Source organism: Fundulus heteroclitus, chromosome 6, assembly GCF_011125445.2.
Source record: "Fundulus heteroclitus isolate FHET01 chromosome 6, MU-UCD_Fhet_4.1, whole genome shotgun sequence".
NCBI lineage: Eukaryota > Metazoa > Chordata > Actinopteri > Cyprinodontiformes > Fundulidae > Fundulus > Fundulus heteroclitus.
This window is the reverse complement of record NC_046366.1, coordinates 31,245,526-31,271,925: the sequence shown is the minus strand read 5'-3', so window position 1 is coordinate 31,271,925 and position 26,400 is coordinate 31,245,526. Positions and strand designations below refer to the sequence as shown.

General features: G+C 40.5%; 1 protein-coding gene across 1 annotated transcript in view; it reads left to right on the top strand.

Annotated features, from left to right (window-relative positions):
• Positions 1-5,025: 5,025 nt before the first annotated feature.
• Positions 5,026-26,400, top strand: part of atp1a2a (ATPase Na+/K+ transporting subunit alpha 2a) — a gene marked incomplete at its 5' end in the record, with an annotated part of 71,700 nt that continues 50,325 nt past the window's right edge. The window contains 8 exon segments of the mRNA NM_001309999.1: positions 5,026-5,035; positions 5,037-5,100; positions 8,967-9,026; positions 10,223-10,426; positions 16,450-16,563; positions 17,004-17,138; positions 20,984-21,101; positions 23,876-24,144. Of these exon segments, the coding sequence (NP_001296928.1) occupies positions 5,026-5,035; positions 5,037-5,100; positions 8,967-9,026; positions 10,223-10,426; positions 16,450-16,563; positions 17,004-17,138; positions 20,984-21,101; positions 23,876-24,144 (974 nt within the window).

Sequence of the window (26,400 nt, the reverse complement as noted above, 5' to 3'; positions counted from 1 at the left end):
CAAGATTGTTGTGTGTGAAAATCCCATGGATCAGGGGTTTCTGAAACACTCGGCTCAACCCGTCTGACACCAACAACTATGTCACAGTCACTAAAGTCCCGTTTCTTCTCCTTTCTGATGCTCGGTTTGAACTTTTTCACCACCTTCTTTACTGTATGGATGTTAAAATGCAGTGATCGCTGCAGGTTGATTGGTGGAATTGTGATTTCTGTTAACAGGCAGCTCTACAGGTGTACTTAATAAAGTGTTTGATTGTACATGCTGTATGGCGCAAACAAAGGAAGAATAGGAGCAAGCAATAATAATGATTGAAGAGTTACTAATCAGGAAGAAATGACTTCCTGTACCAATCTTTATGACAAAAGAACCAAACAAGCATGACTAAATGTGCTCTGTTGTTTAATTAGCATGTTATGTGGAGGTTTGTACTGTTGCCTGTTATGTTGAGCAGCTTGTGGAACATTATTCGTTCTACAGTCAGCTGCAGGGCTTTTATGGCAGTCTCTAAAACAGAGCCAGTCTTCTTAATCTGCTTATTCCGTTTCTTTAAGTCACTGGCTCTGATCTACTCGCTCCAGCAGATGGCTTCAAAGAAAATGGCACTACTTACGGAAGATATACAACATGTTGCTGCAAATGTTGAAGGAATTAAGTTTCATCGAGAAGCTAAATGTGCTCTGTTTCTGTTTTTTCCCCCCCAGGTGATCACAACAGGATTTCACTGCCAGGAGGATGAAAACAGTGTGAAGATTATTCGTGCTGCTTCCAGAGTCCATCTTCTTCTAGGTACAACTCAGGTTAAAGATGAGATGACTCTTCTCAAACCCTACCACTAGCTGGTTAAACACTTGCTTGTAATGTGTGTTTATGGTCGATTATTGAAGCATGTGATATGAAATCTAACAAAAACAGTGAGTCCAACTAAGATGTGATGTTTTAAGGTAAAGTTACTTAAAAATACTTTGGATCACAGACAAGACAAGCTGGTGATTGTGAACTTCTTTGCTTGTTAAACATGATCAGTGCACAATAATTTCACAAAAGGCCTTCAGCTTACTTTTAAGCCATCATCTCTGTCCAGTAGCACAAAGGGGTATGAAATTGGCATCCACATCCAAATACCAGACTTTTGTACCACATTCTGACTTGTACTAAAGGACAAGTTGGGCAGATGGGTCTCTAACAAAAAAAAAAACTAGCCAATACCTGAGAAAACCATAAAGACTTACTTGACCAATACTTTGACAGATTAAGGACAAAGGTATTTACTAGCATCAAGGTGCAAATCCAAATTTAACTTGTGTTTTGAAGAAGTAATGAAAGCTCTCACCTCCCTCATCCCGTGGTAATAAGCATTTGATCCACAACAAGCAAGTCTGCATTCTACCTACCCTAGATTAAATATGTGCACATGTGGCACAGATCAATCAGTCAATCAATTACAGATCCTCCTGACCTGACCTCATTAGGGCCGTTAAGGAAATATCTCCACAGAATCAATTTCTTTCTTTCCAGCCTCTCCTCCTCCACGGACAAGACCATAGACCTGTCAGAGGGTGTCAGGGACAAGATACTAGATCTGCACAAAACTGGAATGTGATACAAGACCTTCAGCAAGACGTTTTGTGAGAGGCTGACTGCTGATGGTTCAGTTATTGACAAAAAGAAGGAACAGGAAATTACCATCAATTGCCCTAAGCTTGGAGGTTCATGCAAAATCTGACCGCATGAGGTGAGGATGATCATGAGTAAGGTGGGGAATCAGCCCACAACTCCACAGGAGGGGCTTGTTAATGACCTGAAGGCAATTGGGACCGATCACAAGGAACAAAAAAGGGTAAAACACTTTGAACCTAATATAAGAGCATATGTAAAGGACCCATCTCGGTTCAATGTACCAGGGGCATAATGTGTAGAGGCCAGCAGTTTCCTGTGAAGTCTATAGCACTTAGACCTGGAAACTTCATGTGCACTTCAGATTAACTTGAGAACAGTGCATGGAGAGCGTCACAGAATTGGTTTTCCAAGCCTAGAGAGTGCATTCAAGGTCTACGTCATCAGGCGCAGCAAAGAGCGTCGCATTAAGTGGCCTATAGCATGGCATCACTGGACTCTTGAGCTGTGGAAAAGTTTTCTCTGGGGCTACGAATCACGCTTCTGTCTGGTAGTCCTATGAACGACTCTGGGTTTAAGCAGCTGCTAGGAGAACCAAACTTTGCCTTAGTAAGATTGTGTCAAGTGGGAAATTTGGTGCAGACGGGATTATGATGTGCAGCTGTTTCTCATGAGTTGATGCTTCTAGCTTTGTGGGAACAGTTTGAAGATTGCTCCCTTCTTTTTCAAACATTGCCGCTGCAGTACCGGTGCATGAAGCAACGTCCCTGAAAACATGAATGAGCATGTTTAGTGTGGAAGGCATTGACTGGGCTGCATAGAGTGGAGACAGTGAGCCAAACGGTGTTGTCCAACAACAGTGTCTGACCTCACAAATAAGCTTCTGGAAGAATGGTAAAAGCTGCTATAAACAACACACGCAACACTTGTGGAAAACCATCCTAGAAGAGTTGAAGTTGTTACAGCTGCTAAAGAAAAGTATGTCACTCAGGTTCATGGGTGATGGTAACTGAACCAATACTTTTGGCAACACAGTGTGTATTAATTGCTTTTAAAGAACTCTTTAATGACAAAGTTTACTTTTTCTTAGCCTGGTGGAGCTCCAACCGTTTAGGAACACCTTGAAACAGGATCAAAAACTTGTGTGAGGAACATGTTGCAGGAAACTGAAGTAGGCGCCGTGTATGGGATTAGTCATATTGCAGTGTAGGAAGAACTCAAGCATAAAATCAACCCTCAAAGTAATTGGCAACTACTTAGGAGATATTTGGAGCCTTTTTCACACGGGATCATTTGCCGCGTCTGTTGCGTGAACACAGTGATTGTGACCTGCCTTATGTCGGAAAAGATGTCGGACTTTGAGCTAATCGAGGCGTTGCTTCGGCTTTGAACTCCAGCTGGAGATTCAACAAAAACTAGACTCAGCGGCACGCAGCAGCACACGGCTCACTGCGTCGCTCATATATTCAGACGGTACAGACACTAGGATTGCATCAGAATCCCAACAGCTGAACACTCTGCTGGCTCCTCATTATAAACCTCGAGGCCTTTTATCGATCCCTCATTATCATGTTTATTGTAAATACTGTATGCGTTATGTAGAGAGCAAGGTTTCATTTGTAGCGCTGACAGCAGTGATTGATGAGCTGTTGTTAACCAAGGGGCCATGCGTGGCAATATTAAGCAGGTGGGGAAGCATTTGCCGATGGGGGGGTTGTGAGTGGAGAGAAACCCCGGGAATGGTGTGGGGTGGGGATGCATAGCTCAGGTTACCCAGAGAGAAGGGAACATTGAGAGCGGGAATGGATATGCGGTATGGTGCAGGGTGCCAGGCCCCAAAAAAAGCCACCACCAGTGTGTTCTGCACGTGTTGGCGGGAGAGCTCTGCAGAGGCCGGAGCCCTGGGCTGCTTCTTTACCGCATAACCTCCAGACATCTGGACACCAAGCATGGGTAGAGGGGTAAGTTCCTATTCTCTTCTTTTAAAAGAGGCATACAAACGCACAGGTTTCACTACATTAAAGAAGTTGTTTCTGAAAGAGATGGAGCAATATTAGTAAGAGCGTGTGCAAAAGTAACGAAACGTATTCACACCAGCTGAACATTTTTACACACTTTTCACGTTGCCACCACACATTCTTGCGTATTTTGTTGAGCTTTTTTGGGGTCATGGGAAGCACAAAGAAGTGGATAGTTGTGAAAGTGGAACGTGAAATGTTTTTTTTTTTTGTTTTTTTTTTTTGCTTGTACAAATAAAGATCTAAAAATGGGCCATGAGTTTGCTTTCAGCTCACCTGAGTCAATACTTTGAAGAACCACTTTTTTCACCCGCTCACTTAGAGCTACAGCTCTTTTGAGGCCTGTACCATCTTTGCACATCGAGAGACTAACACTTTGCCCTTTCGTTTTTGTAAAGTAGCTGAAGCTCTGTCAGACTGGAAGAAAACCATGTGTGAACAAACATTAAGTCCTGCCTCAGATTTTGAATTGGACCTTCACTGGGCTTTGTGTCGATCTATGGTAATCAGCTGTGGTACTGGTTTTATTGTGGCTGTCGTCCTGATATAAGGTGATCCTCTGCTCCAGTGTCAGGCTTTTGGCAGCCCCTCAACCTGGACTTTTCATGACTTTCTACAGATCATGTTACCATAAAGTCTAAATTTGTGGAGTGCACTCTTAGATTCTCCCACCTGAGCTGTGGATATCTACAGCTCCTTCAGAGTTACCTTGGGCCTCTTTGCTTTTCCAGGAATGAAATCTCTGAGCATTATTTAGATTAAAAAAAAGCATCTCAGGATGATAGCCCTCCTCCCCAACAAGTTTTGTTCCTTCTCGCTTGCTGTTTATCTGCGTTATTTTGTAATTTTCCCTGTATTCCCTCCATCAGGCCTCATTCCATTTAGCTTTATGGGAGGACAGCCTGGTAATCTTCCTCGCGCACAGTGGGGGGAAATTGCTATGCCAAACACATTTCAGAGTCTCCACCGGCTCCGCGCTCCCTCTTTGGCTCTTTTTTTTTTTTTTGATTAGTTTTTCACCGTGTCACTCACGTGCACGCTCTCCCCTCACATTCTCCCGGCGTATCCCTCCTTCACTGCTGCCCTGACATGCACACGTGCTACTAAGAGGAGACTGACAGCGGCAGATGATTTCCATGATGCACCGTTCTTCCAACTGTTCCCGACACACACACTCGCACATACACACACACACACACAAAATGAAGAACTTCCAGTGTGACAAAAAAAAAATCTCCTCCATATTCAGTGAATGGTTTGCCAATAGTGGCAGGAGATTGAAACGAACCAGCATACACAAGTCCATTGTGCTCGTAATGTACTGCTGTGAATGTAAATGTCCTTGGTTTAGGATGGCGCTCTTATATCTCTGTTTTTTTTTTTTTTCCCACAGTGGGGTGCTGAGAGCGGGGGGAAGAAGAAGAAGAAGGAAAGGGACTTGGATGAGCTGAAGAAGGAGGTGGCCTTGGTGAGAAAAACATGCCATGATTGATTTCATCTCCGCCGCTCCCAAATGAGCTCCAAATAGCGCTACGCCACAGACACCAGATTATTTAACAAGGCTATAAATGAAAACGGTGGCCCGTAAACATAATGGCAATCCAACCTGCTCGGTGCAGTCGGCTGCAGACGAGCCCCAATGCCAGCCTGTTTCTCTTCTATCTGCTCAGCCTCCCTCCGGCGGCTCCGCTTTGTACTCAGAAAGACTGAATAATTTGTGGGCCACCAACAGTCTGGTGCCGGGTTTTTGCCTTTCTCAGAGCTGTAGTTTTTTTTTTTGAGGTGCTGTCAAAATGCCACCAAGCGATGCCCACGAAAACTGGGTTAACTTTTGCTTCTTGCACTACATGTGATAAAATAACTCTTGTCAATTGTAAAGTAGGCCTGCATCTGATTAAAAGGGAAAATCCCTCTGAAACTGTCAGCAGTGATTTTTGTGATTGTCACATTTCCTTTCATCACTCTGCCTCATATACTTCTGCATCTAGTTCTTTCCTTTTCTGTATTTTTTTTTTTTTTACACGGTAAAACCCATTTATTCACCTCCAGCCGTTGCTGGATCAATACTGGCTAACACCCAATATAGATAAAAACGTATATGTTTTGAAAACACAAGGTCGTTCAGCTGATTTTTGGCCAAATTACTTCCAGCTGACCAAGGTAGCTGTTAGTAAAGAAAATAATACAGTTCTCTTTTTTTATGCTGGGTGACCAAGGAGCCCTTAGTCTGTGATATTGACACAGTTCCCAGAAACGATTTTAAATGGCTTAAAACCTTATCAGTTCTTTAAAATAGGTTATTAACAACTAAACAGTTCCAGTGCAGGAGCACCAATCATGCAAACATAAAACTTGTTCAGTCCCAGTATCAAACTTTACTGGTTAAAATGAAATGGATCAAACATTTACTTGGATGAGCTGTTTTGTGGATGTGGTGACAAAGCACTAAGCTGACATTCTGGCTGTGGAAAACCATACTGGTCCTCCTTGTGATTTTTTTTTTTTTTTTTTTTTTAAATGAAATCAGTTAAAACCCCATTAGGACATCCAGTGTGGCTGTTAGGAGTACTTATGGGCAGTCAGTACCTGACAACAGCAGCTGTCAGGGTTAGCTGAGTGTGCAGAAACGGGGGAGAAGTTCTCATGATCGAGTCAAGCTAAAAGTTCCTAAAAGCAGAGCTCATTCAGTATAGACATTTTTGACATTTAAAATAACTCAAAACTCCCCCAGGCATTCTGAGTGACAGCAACACATATTTTTGGTTGTGTGACATGATACAGCCCATACTTCCATGAAACTTAGAAAGTACTCTCTTAGAACTTACGAGTTACTAACAGAGCTTACTAGGTATTTCCTGGAACATACTAGCCCCTTTTATGACATTTCCTGACTGCCTTTCTTGAATTTAGAGGTTGCTTTCTGGAGTTCCTCAGGTACTTTCCTGGGACTTACTGGTTAATACTTGCTGGCATCTTTCAAGAATCAGGCCGTATTGTTATGTGGCTTACAACTGAATACCTTTCTGGAACGTAGAAGCTACTTTATTAAAACTTTCTTGGAGTTTAGTGCTTACTTTCTCAGAGCTTGAGTGTGTTCATGAACTGGGCTGTATTATGAGAGTATGTTAAGTAGGGTACTCCCCTGAACTTACCAGGTACTTAACTTGACCTTACCAGGTACATTCTCTGGAATCTAAGAGGTTATTTTTCTGAAACTTTCATGGAACATACTCGGTACATAAGTTCTGGGTCAGTAAGCAGTAAGTTCTAGAAAAGTAACCTGTTCTATAAAAGTCCAATCAATGGTACATGGAACATTCTGGAAAGTACATCTAGGGAAGTTACAGAAAATGCACAGCAAGTCCTTCAAAGCAACAAGTAAGTTCTGGAAATGGTTCAGGGGTTGTCACGCCTCACCGCAGTTTTTTTGTCTAAACTGGTTTCTGTTTCAGTCTGGTTTAAATCAAATGAGGACTAGAGTGTACATTAAACCCTCATAGTGCAGCATGGACTTGACATGCCACATGTTACCAGATTGGATTGTGCTCTTTTTAAGTTATAAAATAAAAATAATCAACCTTCTTATGTCTGAAGTTCACCTGAATATAAATGCTACTTAAATACATATCCACAATACGAACTGTGTGTAGTAACTGTGTGGCGGGTGAGCTGAGTGAGATCTATGTTTTAATTGAAAGCTGATATTTTAGGTACAGTTCCGTAATGGATGGTGGTGCAAATTTAGTCTTGGCAAACTTAGATAAATGTAGATTTCTTAATCATTTTTCCAAATATAACCATAATGTTTATTTTTTACCCCAAATTCAGCCAGTCATTAAAGGTATTACTAAAGATTTTTCTGGAAATGTAGGTAAGAAAGGCCCATGTAGCGGTTAGCATAGAAGCTAACCGCTAAGCTAATCGCTATGCTAACTGGATACATAAATATTAGAAGTGTGCATGCACGCTCCACACACTGGCAAATCCCTGCCTTTCTGTCCGAACACCAGGGATTGGTCAGAGTTTTACAGGCCTGACGTTTTCACAGAGATAATGTTTGCTAGCCGGCTGCCAGGACCAGTCACATTAGCATTAGCATAACAGTTAGCATTAGCAAACATCTAACTTACCTGTCCAGAAGGAGTGAGGCAACCTACACGAGGCTTCTTAGCCGCTTTACTTTCTTTAGTCGGTACAAATGTTCAAAAAACTCGACTGATGTTCACCCTTGTTTTGCTTCTTTTTTGGTCTGATTGTATCTGAGGAATGAAACGCTGAGAAAAAGCTATTTTTCCATCACTATTACAAAGCTACTACGCTCTAGCAACAAATGAGCTCCGTCTCACATGACTTGAACCTACTCTTCTACTTACTGATGCACATTCCCTTCATGTTGACGTTGGCATCGTAACCAGAGGTAAATATTTATATAGTTTGAACCTGTCAAAATGTATAAAAATTATTCATATACTTTATATTAATTAATACTTTAATACTGCACCACTCTTGATGTTCTGTGGATTTTATTTATTTTTGAAAAATTAATCATTTTGATGAAAAAGTTTTTTTAATTCACACAAGTCTGACTTTCACACAGCCAAATGATCTGTTTTTCCACTCGTATAATTTAGCTTGAAAAAGCTTTCTTTGGCTAAATTCGACAAAATCAAACATTATTTTCATTGTTCAGTCGCTCTCTCTCACTCAGCCTGGGTACAAACATCCTTTTCATCAAAAGAGGACAGGATTTAAATTATTTCCAAAAATGATAACAATCAGTGACAAACAGCAATATACTGCCAAGAACAAAATGTCACTTTGACCCATTCTCCAGCTGTGCTTTTAGATAAACAAAATTGTCCCTTTGACTTTGCAAGCATGCGACTCATTCTGGATCAGAATGTGTTCACGAAACACAATCATTTTACAGAGGCGTTTCTGTACGTTTGGAGAGTTTACCATGAACTATAAGCCATCGGGTTTGAATGCAGCAGACATACATTTAAAGAAAACAAAGCTCATGCAGTCGGCACAATGAGATGCAGAGGGATCGGACATCTTTGACCTCTCTGATCTATCATGAGAAATGAATCATTTATCTGAATCCCCTGGACCTTGTTGGAAACCAGGAATAAAACATTTTTCAGTAAGACGGGGCAGCAGCAGGGCATTGCTTTTACTGCGGCAGCCATACAGCCTCAGATCACATAGTATATAACAGTCAATGACTCCTTATAGAATCACAACTAGTTTCTATTTCATGCTTTGCCAAATACAGACTCTGTTTGTGTTCAGCTGAGGCACAAGTAACAAAGAAATATTTCATCCTTGCAGGATGACCATAAAATAACTTTGGATGAATTGGGAAAACGCTACGGAGTGGACCTGACACGGGTAACGGCACACACACACACACATACACACACGCTTTCTGTATTTCACTCTCACACAAGCACACGATAAAGAGTTGCTATAATATCCCACACAAAGATGTAATCTGTGCTCGCCTTCCCTGGAAGGCAACATCCAAACTGAGACCAAGCGCCTCTTTAGTCGACTTAGACCCACCACAGCGTGGGGGGACTCACCTGGGCTCTCCTTCATCTTTAATCCTTTGCACGCACAAACAGACTTGCATTCTTTGATGCAAAAATAAATAAATAATAATAAAAAAAAAAATCCTACAATCGTGTACACGGACATTTACAAACACATCACAAAGTCTTGTTGCTGTAGCCACATTTGCTGCTTGCCGTTAGAGTTGATTTTGCAGCTCTGCAGGTGAAGTGAAGCAAATTTGATTTTGCTTAGATTATGAAAAAAATAGATGAATAGAGAGCACAGGTACGGGTTCGGGCAGCAGCATTGTTACACTTGCAGAATTCTATTCTAGTGGCTAGGAAGTATAATAAAATCTTGATATTGCTGGTATTTACTATATACAGTATATATATATATGTATGTATGTATGTGTGTATGTATATATGTATGTATGTATGTATGTATATATGTATATCTATCTATATATGTATATATATTGTATATATATGTATATGTTTTTTCTTTATGTATATATGTTATTATCATATTATTATATATATCTCTTATCATATATACTATATATATATATATATTCCTCTATATATTTGTGTGTGTGTGTGTGTATGTATGTATGTGTGTGTGTGTACTCTGTGTTGTGTGTGTGTGTATACTTCTGTATGTGTGTGTGTGTGTTATCTGTTCTTTCTCTCTCTCCTCTTATCCTATTCTTCTATCTCAGCGCGAGGCGCGCGCGAGCGCGGGCGCGGCGGCGCAGCGAGGCGCGACGAGCGAGGGAGAGATTTGACCAACATCGACCAGACATCTGAATAAAATGTTCAATAAACTCCCAGCAAAGCTTTTGCTACAGGAAGAGTCACCCAGTTTATTGTGCTTATTGTGTTAAATAGGCCAGACAGGAATGCTTGATGTTCTGCTGCTGAAGCAGTAAAATAACTTTTAAGCCATGGTGAAAACTGGGCCGTTGTGTTGTAAAAAGATATTCATTGCAAGCAGAAGGACATTCATCCCTAAAAATTGCTCTCCCTCAGGGCCTGACCAATGCCAGGGCTGCAGAGATTCTGGCAAGGGACGGTCCGAACGCGCTGACCCCTCCTCCCACAACCCCGGAGTGGATCAAGTTCTGCCGTCAGCTGTTTGGTGGCTTCTCCATCCTGCTGTGGATCGGCGCTGTCCTCTGCTTCCTGGCCTACAGCATCCAGGCGGGCCTGGAGGACGAGCCGGCCAATGACAACGTGAGGAAATGCATGGAAACGTTGTAACACAGCGTGCACAGGGTGAGGTAGAGAGGCAGCTCTGCCAAAGCAGATGATTGATGCATGTACGAGGGCCATGCAGTAAAACAGAGGAGCCCAAACTCGCCAGGTTAATGCTGGCTCTGAGAGGGAGGTCTCAGCAAGACTTCCTCCCAGTGCAGCTCAGCTTCTGTGAGGCTACGTAGTCACAGATCAGTCAGGGTTCCCATGCCAACCCCTGCATCCCAACGACGGGTATGTGAATGTCCAGCCACAGAGCAAATTAAGAACGCGGCATGGTGTGATTGTGATAAATGAGGTTTTCTTTTACGTCACGTGGATAGTTGGATCCGTGAGCATTGCTTACCTGGGAACCCGGGATGCACCATGGGAAGAAAGCAAGCCTGCAGAGTCAATATGGTGGTTAGTTCTGCAGGGAAACGGCTGAATCACTTATCAAAACTTTAGACTTTAATTTTGTATGTACACAATGCATACAAAACAAAATTGTAATGAGAGTGCAATTTGAATAAAAATGACAATACAATTTAAAGTGTAGCAGTGATAAGAATGTACAGTGCAGGAGAAAAACAGTTTTTGAAAAAGTGCGCAGAAGAATGTTCCGCCATGTTTATAGTGCAAAGATATTGGTGCAAAAAGGCATCAATTTGAAAAGTCCAATTTTAGCAGAGCAAGATGCTGTACTCGTTCAGTTGTCCGATTCTTGCATATTACCAAACTAAGCATTGTTGTAGGCTATTCACGAACATCATTTCCTAACGGCTGTGGACCCTGCCACAAAACAAAAATGTCTCAGGATGATTAGAGGAGCACAGCAACGAATTTGAGGCGTTGAACTGGCCTCGAAATGACCCAGATTCCAGAAGCATAGAGCATCTGCACTGATCTGGAGAGACCTCGACTCTGAGAAACATGTGCAAGAAAGTTAAACTCAACACGGTTCAGTGCGTACCTCTCAAACGTTTGGATTTATTTTGAGAATTTTACAGTACGTGCAGACGCATAGAAGAAAATAAATAAAGCAATGGTGTTTTCAGATGTTACTCCCTATTTGATTTCTTAAAAGACAAAAAAAGAGTCATAAACTGCTAAAAATAAATTGACATACAGTTTATGTTTGGTTTCATAAACACTGAATTCAGCATTTGTAACTAAATGCAGACCTTTACGTTTTCTTCACACACTAAGTCCAGTCCAGCCTTCTTCTATTTAAGACTAAATTTGGATGAATAAACCCACTAGAAAAAGGAGAAACATTATCTTTTCTTGCAGAAATGTTTTTTTTTTCTTCTGATCTTTCATCTTTGGTGAAGAAACTGTGGCCCCAAAAGTTTAAAATCATCCCAGGAATTTAGGTTTGGTGAATTGTGTGATACGTGCATTTAGTGGTACATTGGTGCACAACATGGCCTGTATACACATTAGTGATGGCTCAAGTGCTTATTGCAGCAAGATGCTGTTGCTAAACAAGGCTCCCTGCTGTCAGCAGCCATTACCTGCTGAACACATTTACAGCATTATTGAACAAAATTGCAAGACAATTATAACAACAGCCAACACAACATTCACATGTGGAAGGTTTCTCTCAATAATGCAACGTTCACTCATGCAGGAAGCTGAAAGCTGGAGAAGATTTACTGTCCTGTGATGTCCAAAAGTTCTTTATTGAAAAGTCTCAAAATGTATATTTTTAAAAAATTCCAATTACTAAGTGTCCTTCTGACCGGGTTATTCTAAAACTACTGCGACATTTGGTAATAGTAGCTCAAGCTCATCTAGTGCAGCAAACCCTGCAAGGATGAGCTAGTGCAGACGATGGGTGGATGGATAAAAAAGAACCTGGACAAAAGACAACATAACCAGGCAAATAAGCAAATATCCAGTATCGTCTTAAAATTTTATGAAGTTGTTCCTCTTCTTCAGTTTTTACAAGAGGAAACATTAGGATATTTGAAGGCACATTTTACCACCCAAAAGGGGCCAGTTCTTCAGATGTTCAACTTTTTTTTTTTTTGTTAATTTTCACTCCAGTTTTTAATGCCCTTATCATAAGAAAGATCAGCTCCAGAAATTTTAGCTGAGTCCAATGACATGACACACACATCACACATATCAGGTGACACTACACTAAAGGCTCTACATAAAAATGACACCTTTGTTTATTTTATAACTTTACATGGGGGAAAAAAATCATAAGTCGACAGCTTTTAATAGCAAGTCTCTAGATCGTTTAGATTTATTTAAAATTTTATTGCACATCCATGTAATTTTGCAAAAATTGTTTTTCTTCATGTAGGATACAGCGTTGCAGCTCCGTTCTTTGTTCAACACAAATTATCTTATGGGAGACAAACATAAACCGGTTATCTATCCATCCATCCATCCATCCATCCATCCATCCATCCATCCGTCCATCCATCCATCCATCCCCTGGAGGTAGGCCGGTGTCTGTCTCCGGGGGTGATTGGGTGAGGGGTCAGGTAGACCCTGAACAGGTTTCTCGTCCAACACAGGGACAGAAAAATTACGCCATTATCACTAAAAGAAACAAATGATCTGAGGTCGATGTCTGGTTCTTCTCCTCCACTGATCGCAAAATTAAGTATTTGAAGGCATTCAGCAATTTTATTATTCCCTACATCTCTTAACGATATTTGTTTCTTGAAAGCACATTTTGCCATATGGTGCAGGAGCAACTACAGCAAAGACATTATGACAAAACAAATAGTTTTATTTCATTTTACTTTCTAATAACTATGCATTAATAAGCTGTTTGACACCCCTGGACAAAAGACAGCATTAATCAGCTAAAGAAGCTTACGTCCAATTTGAGTTTAGTTTGGCTTGATGAGTGAATCGTCTTATGTTTGCAAAGCATGCAAAACATTTTTGAAGGCATACCTTAGGATCAGCAACAAACCTTGCTTTAAAACAGAGGTGTCAAAATAGTTTACCTAGAATGCCAATCTCACCTTAAAAACATACAGATTGGCTGCAGGAAGTCGTTAAGTCAAACAAGAGAACCTACAGGAAAAACAAAACGGGAGAAATTAAACAAAAACCGAAACAAAAAGCTAGATTTAGATAATAAAAGGGGAAAAAAAATCTGTTTATGTTGTTGTCTGTGATGTAAAAAATGTCCCCAATTCATTATTCCCTCTTCAATGAATGCGAGATTAAAAAAAAAAAAAGGTCCAAATTGCTGGCACTGCCATGGAAAATTACTCAGACCAACCAGAGAGCAAATAAAGCCATCGCCGCCCGTGCTGCACCTTATGGCTCTGAGTCATTATGCAATCATCATTCAGCTCTGACTATACTCCAGTCAGCATTAAAGCCTTGCATAACACATAGTAGATACAGCCGTGCAAACTCACGATAAACTTAATCTCCCTGCGATTAAATCTCTCCGTTTAGTTCTGAGTGTGTAAGGCTGGATGCTCTGGTGAGCCGCTTCAAAGCCCTCGCTGGCTGCAGCTCTGACACTTTGTAAAATTCACACAGCTATTTAAGATGAAAATCAACTCCCGCAGAGCCTCACACCTGCCTATTGTCAGATAAAAGCGGATTATTTTGCGATAAGAGTATCCTGACATTTACCAGTTTTTTTTTTTTTTTTTTTTGAAAATCGTCGTCAAATTGGATAATTATTTGCGGCGTCTTAAAATTCATGTGTGGATGTTTGCATATGAGCTGTTTGGTGCTGGAAATCTTCAAACTCACCTGCTGGGACAGACGTGGCGCATACGTTGCTGCACAGCGGGTGAGCCAGAGCAGCTTTCCTGCGCAGCGAGCAGGTAGAAATAAAGAGGAAAAACCTGCAAATTCTCCACGCGGGGCAAAACAGAGATGGGATCTGCAAAGAGATCACTAAGTTTGTGGCAAATGCTAACAGTGACGGGGGATTTTTCTGAGGATACGGATCTATTTCCTGGTTCAGAACATTTTGCACATCCGCGGCAAAACAAAAGAAAGTCTTTCAAGGTGTAAAAAAGCAAAAAAAAAAAAAAAAAAAAGTGTGTCGTTGCACTCATATAAAAGCAGAACCCTGGAAAAAGCAAACGTCTCATGATTTAAGACCTATTTTCCAGCAGTCCAAGGCAGAGAGCGCACCAGCTGGAGATGCTTTCATTCAGAGTGACTGGCTGTCTTGTTTGCATCAGTGAGAGATGAACCCATAGATGCTTTTTTCACTGCATAGCCGAAAATAGAAACCAGAAGCAAAACAAAAATACACCAGAATATATCTCTGAAAGTGATATAAGACTACAAAGCAACACTCGCTCTCTTGGTGGCCCACCAGATCACAGTTTCAGACAGATGCTCTCTTGGACTAAAGCAGAACGTCAAAATGACAAAAATTCAGTCCAACAGACGCTTGTGAACATCTCTAACTGCATAAATATTCATACTCCTCTGAACTACAAGGCATTTTTCTGGGGTTTTATGTGAGAGCCCAACATAAAGTTTTGTGTAATTGTGAAGTGAAAGGGGAAATCATACACGGATATTGCATTTTATTTTTTTAACAAAACAAAACAAAAACTCTGAAACCAGGGGCTTGCATATCTTTCAGGCCTCTTTTAACCTCGCAACCCCTAAATGAAATCAAGTGAAAGAAGTTCCCTTCATAAATGACCTTATTAGTAAACTTCGGTGGTGTGTTATTTAAGTACAGAAGTTTGGTGAAGGCCTCAGGAAGCCTTTATTAGAGATTATGATGAAGTCCGAGGAGAGCATCAAATACATCAGGGGATAAAGTTGTTGTTAGGGTATAAACAAGATTATAGTTGACCATCTAACAGAGTGCTGTTCAATCATTAAACTGAAAATGGAAAGAGGCTTGACTGCAAACCGGCCAGACCATCGGCTGAAACTTAACCAGAGATGCAGCCGAGAGGCCCGAGGCATCTCTGGAGGAGCTGCAGAGATCCACTAATCGAACCTTTTTGGAAGACTGGCAAGAAGAAAGCCGCATCTGAAAGAAAACCGCATCAAGTCCAGCTTGTTGTTTGCCACAAGCCATTAGGGGACACAGCAAATTAGGAGAAGCTGCTCAGATGAGACCTAAACTGAACTTTTTGACCAGCATTCAGAATGCTACAGCACGTGTAGCTGAAAACTGACTGAAAATCACCGTGGAGGAACGTCAATGTGTTAAAATGGCCCAGTCAAAGTCCAAGCGTGGATCCAGCCAGAATCTGGATCAGCTTGAGCTACTTTGCATAAAATTGTGGGTAAAAATAGTTCTCTAAAATCATAGCCCCAAAAGACCCACAGCTGTAAATGCAACAAAATGTGGTTCTAGAAAGCAATCACTCAGGGGGGCTGAATTAGAATTCACAAAGCCCTTTCTTTAGATTTTTTTATTTAAAAGGACCATGACTCATTTATCTTCCACTTTACAAATAAGCAAAACGTTAGTTCAATAAAATCTAAATTTGGGGTGTTAATTTGACAAAATCTGTGTAAGTACCCTTAAAGTACCCTTATCCAGCATTATAAATACTGCTCAACTCTTAAGTCTCCAATATCACTGCTGCACTTTATCCGGAATTACTGCATAATTGTTTACAATGCAACTGTCCACTGTTGAATCACTGCTGCACTTTATTGGAAACTTACTGCATGTTTACATTTGTTTACATTTCAACTGCCTACTGTTCACTGCTGCACTTTACCCGGAAGTCAATTGGAACTTATCCTGTAACTGAACTGCGATTTATTACTGCATTTTTATCCTGTACTGTAATTCACTGCAAGGTATCCTGTAGAGTTACTGCAATTTTTCTGAGCTGTATGAAAACGAAAATGACAGTAAAGAAAGTCTAAGTCTAAGTAACGATGAAGGGGGTATGAATACTTTTGCAAGGCATTCTGTTAGATTGCTTAAGCACTGAACCACATGAAGCTGGGTTTTTATGCTCAGAAATACTCAGAAATCTTTGAAATGAAATAAATGAAGTGGGCGACGACACGGTGTGGCTCCGCTCTTCTTTCAGCTCTACCTGGGCGTGGTGCTGGCTGCCGTCGTCATCGTCACGGGCTGCTTCTCCTACTTCCAGGAGGCCAAGAGCTCTCGAATCATGGACTCCTTCAAGAAAATGGTGCCACAGGTAAGGTGATGCATTAGCTGGTTGGTGTAGTCTCAGAGCTTTCTGAATCAATAAGCTATCCCTCAAGTAGGGCTTACACACTCACTTGAGTGGAAACCTAATAAGCTTGCACAAAGGAAAATAAATGTTTGAGCCAACTCTGGATTGCAAGTGTGTTTGCATAAAAACTCCCCTCTCGTTATCCACCTCCAGCTCTTCGATTGCCTAATTCTTTAATCTATTTATGCTCTTTTCCCTCCCTTCTTGTGCCTCTTTCCCTCACCTATCTTTTCCGTCTTCCTTCTTTTCTTCTATATCAGCTTTTAATATACTACTACACCCCCTGGCTGCACCTTTTTTTTTTTTTTTTTACACATCTCTTCATCTTACTAAATCCTCTCTCGGTGCAAAATTCCCCGTCTCCTCCTGACAGTACCTCTCCGTCTTTATCTCCACGCCAGCAAGCGATGGTTATTCGCGAGGGGGAGAAGATGCAGATCAACGCAGAGCTGGTGGTCTTAGGAGACCTGGTGGAGGTGAAAGGTGGAGACCGGGTTCCCGCTGACCTTCGGGTGACCTCTTCCAGCGGATGCAAGGTAGAGCTTCTCGTTCTTTTTTATTTTGTAGCAGTGTAACCAAACAGAAACCCCAACAACAAATGACAAACAGCTTAAATACAGATGAGCCTAAATTGGGAAAAGCTATTAATAGGGTTGAATCAAATGAAAATGGAAAAAATACACAGTATTTACACTAGACAAAGAGCAATACATTTATAAACTAATATAAACTGAAAATATTTTAAACACATTCCAATAATTACTTGAAAATGCAGACGATGTGACAAGTGAATTTCTCCACTGTGAGATCAATAAAGTCTATCTTATCTTATCTTAAAGGTATACTATGCAACCGGGGTTGATTTTCCAGCGAGGCTCCCCCCAGAGGGCGAAAGTAAAAGTGCACTGTCATAAAGATGCTCAGCTGTTCTGGTTTCTCCGTCAAGCCAGGCGCGGTTGTTTTGAGCTTAGCAGACAGGCGAACGCAACGAAAAGCGGAAAAAACGGCATTACAAACAATGATTAACACAGTGAAGGTATGAACATCAAGCTTCCCGCAGCGCTATCTTGGCAAGTTGGCCGCCTCGCCAACATTCAAAAAATAAATAAATAAAATAATAATAATAATAATAAAAACCTCGATATGCTTGCATGTTTATTTGACGTTAACACGCGGTTCTTTGTTGTTGCTTTCGCGCGTGCATATAGTGAATGGCAGGGCAAAAACACATGGAGTTCTCGCCGTAAAGCAAGACCGACTCTCGCGGTCTTGCTCGAGACTTCTGAGCCTGTGGGTGCGGGCCGAGGGCTCCTGCAATTGCAAGTGCGGTATTTCCCCCACAGACCACCAGGGCGGCCGAGAAAACCTTTGTTCGACCTGAAATGACTCATTTAATCATCCAAAACGGTATGGAACACATTAATTAACTGAAAAATGTTGCATAGTATGCCTTTAAAATCTGTATCGACTGAAAAATCTGCCCTGGCCAGTATCGCCCCTCTTTAATCTGCCTCTTAGTTTGAGCCGGGGGAACCAATAAATTGCGTGCAAATCCCTGGGGACTCTTTTCTTCTGCGCACCTGAGGGTGACCTGCCAGGATGAGGTCCCTCCACTGCAGGTGAAGACACGCCCAGAAAACAAACTCAAATTCCAGCCAGACAAAATAAACAAAAAGGAAAAAAACAAACAGTTAGTGTTGTTTAACTGTTTTCTATTAATGCATTCTTAAAAACAACAACAACGGACCCTCAGAAATCAGTCTTTTTGCTCACCTGTGCAGAAATATCCCTCTCTGAGAGAACTTTTGCAAAAGGAGTATACATGTTAATAACTCTCAGCACAAACTGCCTTCAAGCAGTGATTTAGGTTTTCTGGTGTTTTGAAACTCTCCCTACCCAAAACCGTAAGAGAATAGGACTTGAAACATGATATTTACTGAAATGTATTTCTGCTTGGATTGCATAATTAGCCACCAATTCTACCAAAACTATTCTGATTGGGGCCCGCTGACGTCATAATTACGCTGTCTAGCATTGTCTCAGAAGACTCTGCCATGGACTACGACACGCAAAGAACCTTCAGCTTCAGCCTGGATAAAAGAAAACCTATATACAACCTTTATAAAAGGTTGTTGTTACTTTTTAAGATCATTGGTAAACCCTGATACAGGTGACTGATGATAAACCGATGATTTTACAAGGATTATTCATTTATTCATTTTCAAGAATTGCTTTCATCCACTTTCATGAAAAACCCCTGAGATTTGATTTCCCTTTGAGATTGATAAAGTGTTTTTTTTAAACTGGATTGAATTGAATTAAAAGAGCAACAAACATGCTGCTTCGTTAGTATTCTAGATGCATTTCTCTTTGCCAAATCGATCTTTTCACATCCCAATCAGAGTATTTGGAACAGTTAAACATAATAAAGGACTTGTGGTAATCCAAAGCAAACTTTTTCAGAGAAACAGGCCCAACTCATGACCCAGTCCGCAGCACCGTGAGGCGGCTCATGGGGTCTGGTCCTGTCAACCCTTTACTATTTCGTACTTTGCAGGTTTTTGTTACCTGACTTTAGTAGCTACAGAAAAGTAGCCGGCCCTAAACCTCGTGTGCCCCTTTTGCTTTGACAACCAGTGATTTAAAGGGATTATCTCCTAGACTTCTTAAAGGGAGTGTGGCTATATGACTGAAATAAATATCCTCTACCAGATGGAGGTTTGCTGATTTTGGTTTGAGCAGAAGTCATAACCTGTCATATTTCATGACCACACGTGATGGCAATGGTTATAATGGTTATTTTTCTTATTAGTTCATCAAAAATACTCATAAACAGCCGTTAAGTGCATGGGTAAGAAATGTGGTGTTTACCATCAATGCTCTTCAGTTCTGTCAAGTCAAAAGAACTACAAACAAATTCACAAACCAAGCTCATCACATTATTACATTATCTTAGCACTCTGGAGAAACTTTCTATATGTATTTTTTTATTTTTTTTACTTTATTTATATTTATGAACAGTTTCAACAAGAAACTGACACTAAATATACTTCTTCACAAACTGATCTGACGCTTCCTCCGCATCTTTACTGCAAATGATTCCCATGCTCTGGTGAGAATATTAGTCATTTTATTAGTTTTTTCTGATATTTGGTCATAAACCAAACGTCTGGCTGTAAATCGGGTCTCGTGAAAAGTACAGGGGCCACAGATTTTATGGTGATCTGTTAGAAAACCGTCAGTACATTTAGTTTTTGGAATCATTAACACTCCAACGCTCTGTTTTATTGCTTTTGGGCAACTGACAAAAAGCCGGGATTGGAACCTCACTGCTGTAATGAGCATTTCATAATGAAATCCCCAGAGAAACAGTTTTGTCACGAAACACTTGAGGTGCCAGCTTTTTACATTGCTCTGTCAAAAACATTCACTTAGATTCCTAAATGGAGATTTCTGAAGCGGGTTTCCTTTCTTTTTAGCCCACCGGTGATCAGCAGCTTTACAACCAGACCGGTCGCTTGGCTCTGATTTAACCACAGTTTTACATATGTAGCAGTTTATTTTTTAAAGATTATTATTATTATTTTTTTTTTTTTTCATGACCTTTTGCTTCTCCAGAGGAAAAACATGACATAATAACAGAGGCCTATATCGTTTAGCTGCCATTAAAAACATGGGAAAGCAGGAAAACATTGAAATAGGGCAAATGTGGGTTTTAATAAAATGAAAATGTACTAAAAGAATATTTTCTGCCTGAACTTGAAACTTAGAAAGGAATCCACAGTCAGAGCATTAATTAAGAGGTTTCTAAGAACTGCAACTATGGCAAAAACAATCTGGAACAGGAACACCTTTATCTTGCCAACTGCAGAGAGAGGAGGATGTTGGAGGTAAAAAAAAGTTTCCAATTATCACTAATGGAGAACTGCTACAAAAAAGTGAAATTCTGGGGCTACCAATTAACATAAATCCAGTTTTTTCTCAATGCTTCCATAGTTTTCCAAAACCAACCCTGTTGTAACATGAGAAACAACAGGATTTCACTTCCCTTTGGGATTAAGAAATTATTTTTGGATTGAATTGAATACACAGCTTTACCAGGTGGGCCTATAATTATAGAGCTGTATGAATTGTAATTGAACAAAATATTTGCATTAGATTGCAAAGTGGTTGTACAAATTTCCTTCACATGTAAAATTAAATTGAGTGAAAACTGTAGCGGTCAGAATAGAGATCTGTCCAGTTGTTGTTGATGTATAAAAACAATTATCAGCATTATCAACGTCTATTCAGTCATTCCCGCCACTTTTCTCTCCTCTGGGTACATCAGTGTCCCTGGATAACATTCTCACCGTCTTTCTCTCTTTTTTTTCTTGTGAAGGTGGACAACTCGTCTCTGACGGGAGAATCTGAGCCTCAGACTCGCTCCCCTGAGTTAACGCATGAGAACCCTCTGGAGACCCGCAACATCGCTTTCTTTTCCACCAACTGTGTCGAGGGTCAGTAGGCCAAATCCAGCCGAGATTGGCTCTTATCTCCACTAGATGTCTGTCTTCAAGCCATTTGGTGCAAAAGATTATGACTCGCTACCCGACTGTGAATGTGTTTCAATGCAATAACGAGCTTAGTCACCACCCTTCCATGTTAGAACGAGTGTGCATCCTACAGAAGAGAGGGAGGGAACTGAAATGTAAAGACATTGGCTGTAAAGATTAAGCAAGTGATACTCTGCTTGTCAGGTTTAAGGTTTTTTAACCCAATGAAATGCTTGTGAACATGTTACAGTACCAAAGTCCTTTAAATTCACCCAATGCATAGAGATTTTTTCTTTTGCAGCTGATTTCAGGGATGGATTCAAACAAGTTCCTTACTTTATTTCTAGTTTTATAACCATCTTCGGAAAAGCAGATTGCATTTAATACAGTATCCATCTAAGTACTTCACAACTGTACATGGAGCAAAACTAGGAAGAAGATTGAAGATTTTCTCTGAAATACTTAAATAGTAGTTGATTAGACCAAAAAAATGAAAAGATTTTATTCAGAAAGCACCATTTCTTTTAGGCATAATGACAATGTGAGCCATGCATTAAAGCCGCACCATGTAAGTTTTGACCCAAGTAATAGCTTTATTGTAAGGTATATTTAATAATTTTTCAGGTCAAATACGGCATTGGGACACGTATCGTTGCTCCGTGCAAGTTACCATTCTCAAAAACTAGCCTATGTAACTGGAAAGGGTCGTATCCGTCGCTGAAAGGGTCGCGTTACTGTCAGACTGCCGCAACAACAAAACGAAGCAGACGTGGCACTTACAGTTCCAGATCAGACATATTTTTGGTTCTCTGATGCGGGATTTAATCTAGAGAGGTGAATGTCGTCTTGTTTTTACAAGTAACTCCATGACTTCTGCTGCTCCAAAGGGGTCTGCTATCAGATTCCAAAACATGGAGGGAGACTGTTTAATTCTGCGACACTGCAGTGTTGCCAGTGGCCTTCGGGGGAGCTAAACCTGGAAGTTACAAGTTGAGCGCCCCCTGGTGGCTTAATGTTACACGGTGTTGCTTTAGATCAGTGCATTAAATCCCACAAGACCTACTAATATTGAAGAAAGGCCAGTTTCCTCAAGCTTCACTCACACTGTATTTTCAATTTCTATAATTTCTGATCTCTGTTGCTTTAATGGATCAATAAAGAATTTGCTGTGTTTCAAGAGATAGCAAATATACAAGAATGACCTTTTTCTGCCTTGGGTGGAAGCAAGACCCTTTAAAGCCACATTTAAGTAACACTGGACACTATAAGAGGATTGTTATTACATGATCTCTGTCTTAAAATAACTGCAATTCACTGGAATTCAACAATAACTTGTAACTCTTTGAAGAGAGCTGGCCCAAGATTGGATGGGGGCCTAAGTAGAAATTGATTTGGGAGCCCTCTTGCAGATAAGACCATTAATCGCCAGCCACCCAAGCATCATTTTGTTCAATTGTCTGCAGATGTACAAACAAAATGACTTAGATCCAGCTCATATATATTCCACACAGGGTTTCCTAAATGTACATTTTGACAGCAGTGTCAGTTTGCAATAATTATTACATTGGATAAAAATGTTTTAAAAAGTGAAGGAAAGGAATACATACATAGTGGAGAAAGGGTTATCTCTCTGGATGACTCTTTTCTCCTGCAGCCATGTTTAGTGCATAGCTTTTTAATACAGGATCAATAGTGAAGTAAAAGAGACATTAAGTTAATTTGACTGTGCTTACAAGCACATACAAAATCACCAGTACTATCTGCATCATGAACATTTTATTTTGTATTTATACACGCAATCCACCGTTGGATTCTTTTTAGTTCTTAAATTAATTTAAAAATGTTGTATGAATTCAAGTGAAATTAGGCAATTGTTTCAAATCTCCTTGTTTAAAACCAGCTGGGTGAACAGAAATATAATAGCCGGCTTATCCTGAATAAACCGGGCAACAAAAAAAACAAACAGCAACAAATCAAATTCTGAGGACTGCTGCTGCTTTCAACCTCTCACCCGTTTGTTTCTTTGTTTGTTTTTTTTAAGATGCTTTGTAACCCAAAAACACCCCCGTCGTTATCAGGATAATGATTGAAAGTCCCGTCAGCGCGCAGTGATTATAATGCCGTGGCAGATAGGTGCACAGTAGCTAATAAAGCAGTCACTGTGAAAACTGCTGACGGCGAGCTCTGTCGTTAAGATCGTTTGTCTTTAATGCCTTTCAGATGCTTTCCTCAATCACTTAGTCCAGCATCTGTTTAGCTCCCCGGCCATCATTTACTGGCCAGCGCCTATGATTCACCGCCATCTATCACCGCTCAGCTTTCAGCCATCATCTTCACCATCAGGCCACCTTCCTGTTTACAATAGATACGCCTTCTGTCATGTCTTCCTCACGATGAACACTCATCTTTCTTTCTTTTTTTATGTTGCTCAGAGAGATAGCATCGGGTCACCGGCCTGAATGCTGTAACATTGCGATCCATCATGAGCTGCCATTAAAGAGAAAATGAATATTTTGATAAAAAAAAAATACTAAGTTCCTTTGCGACTTCCAGCTGAAATGAATTATAGTGCAGCTATCGAGTAAATCCGTTATCGGAAGGTTCCCTCTTCTTTTTGAATAAATGATAAAAACTAATTTTTGTAATATGGCATGCCCTAAATGTTTGTTGGTTATGTAAAGCAGTTTTTCGCCCAACTTTTAGTCTAAAACTAACACTGAGCCCCTGCCTCCCATCAGGCACGGCTCGTGGCATCGTGATCGGCACCGGCGACCGAACTGTGATGGGCCGCATCGCCACCCTGGCGTCTGAGCTGCAGGTGCGCCAGACGCCCATCAGCATCGAGATCGAACATTTCATCCAAATCATCACCGGCGTGGCGGTTTTCCTGGGCGTGAGCTTCTTCATCCTGTCGCTCATCCTGGGCTACACCTGGCTGGAGGCCGTCATCTTCCTCATCGGCATCATCGTGGCCAACGTGCCTGAGGGCCTGCTGGCTACAGTCACGGTGAGCGGGGCAGGGAGCTTTGCTTGGTAGTTAGAGTTTATTAAGTTTATTTTGGACTTGCACTCTAGAACATGACGAAGTTTGTGCCTTGACAAAAGCTGGGGTATGGGGTTCACACCCACGCATCACTTTGTTGTCCATTCATTTTCCAGCCTGGTATGCTTACACAGTAATAAATATCACTGACATTAAAACAATAAGATTTGCTGCACAAATTTTAATTTACGACAGATGTTTTTAAATCTGCATGGGGTGTAAAGTTAAACATACAGGTTCATTTTTGGTTTGACAACATCTCTCCCTAGGCACAATGCCCTTTGCACAATCAATTCTGCACATACAAATGCTTTTAAAAATACTCACCATACACTGTGACTTCTCCATTGTTTACATTTCAATTGTTTACTTTTAAATCACTGCTGCACCTTATACTGTAATTCAATTTTACTGCAATTTACAAGCTGTATGCAGCGAAATTTCGTTCTGTACTCACTCTGTGCATACAAAATGACAAATAAGGTTAGTCTAAGTCTAAGCTTTTTGATGCTATCTACCAGCTTCTGTTATAATCTGATGGAATATTTGACTACTCTCTTAGTCAATGTTGGTAAAGATCGTTTAAATCCACTGGTTTTCTGCATAAACCCCAGCTTTTAAGCATAGTTTACACACTTTTAAACGGGTTGAAGTCGGGGCTTGTCCTTTATCTCATACAGAAGTTTGATGTTCACCTTTGGGATGATTTTCCCATCGGAAAACCCAAGTGTCTCAACGTTTTGACCATCTAGCTGTTGATCTGAGGTGAGATTAAAGAATTTGGAGGTATACCTCACTTTTCATCATGTTATCCACTTTGTGCAAAAAACAAGAGTCACTGGCAGCAAAACAGCCCCAGAGCATGATACAGCCACCCCCATGTTTGATGGTTCTAAAACCATGGCTGTAAAACCTCATGTTGACTTTAGCAAACATACTTCTTGTCTAAAAAAAGTCTCTTCTGAACCTAATACCTTTCTTTACAATGTTTTTGTTTTTCTTAATCATGTAACCAGATACCAATTTTAATTGGTTTTCCAGTTTATTGCAGGGTTGAGCCTTGGTGGTTTACCGTGTTAATTTCTTTTCATCCTATGCGTCACAAAGCTGAAACCTGAGAGACGCCAGACAAACGTCAAAACTGGTTCTGGGGAAAGATAATGCAGGGTAATGTTAAGCTTCTGCAATGGCCTTCCCAAAGCTCCCATCCCTGAATTAATTCTTGTAAAAAAAGCTGGGCTCGTGCCAGTAAACCAGACATTTCAAATTAAACATCTAAAGTGGACTTTTGTTTACAAGAGCAGTTAAGAGTAAGAGTAGTCCAGCCAGAAATGTGTCAGAAGCTTGTTGATGAAAAATACTTGCTTGAGATGTACATCCTTAAAGGATATTTACCTAAATATTAATGATAGTGTACTTCCTTATTCATGTCTGTTTACGTAGCTTATATATATATATATATATATATATGTGTGTGTGTGTGTGTGTGTATTGATCCGAGATGAAGCCTTTGAAATTGCAACTCGTATAATTATCCCCCTCTAGAAACACAGCAGCTGGAATAAATCATTAAAGGCCCTAAATTGATATGACAGTATATAGAATTTGAGACAAGCTCTGGCTGCTTGGCACAAACTTTACTGTAAGCCTTTTACTTCAGTCGTTTTAGATATTTCTCAGAAGAGTTGCAGCGAGTCATATAGAAGTTGAACTTTACGGCGAATTGAATGTGACGTCTGATTTATTTCTGCGAACTCAAGCGAATAGTTCTTGGTTACAGACGGTATGATTAGCATTTAAAGCTGTTTGTCAGATTACGTTGCTTTTTTGGAGCAAAGCAATTCAAACCACCCTGAATGTAGTCTGGTGACTCATTCTTTCTGTCTCTGGCAACGCAGTCAGTTGATGTCTATAGAAAAAAAAAAAAGACATAATGGCTGTCGGAGAAATAACTTCCTTCTCTGAGCAACAGGAATTGTTTGAATGTAGATAAATAATAATAATAAAAAGTTGTTAACAGAAAATTGCTGTTGATTTGGAGATTGCCATCTGTCCAATGTTTTCTGCATCCTTTGGTTCACGCAAATGTTGCGCTTGCATTCAACCAAACACCGTTTCTTCAATATTAGCTGACACTGTTCAGTCTGTAAAGGCAAACTAGAAGTTTCTGATACTTATCTTGCAACCTTGCCGATACAAGTGTATGTTTTTATGCAGATT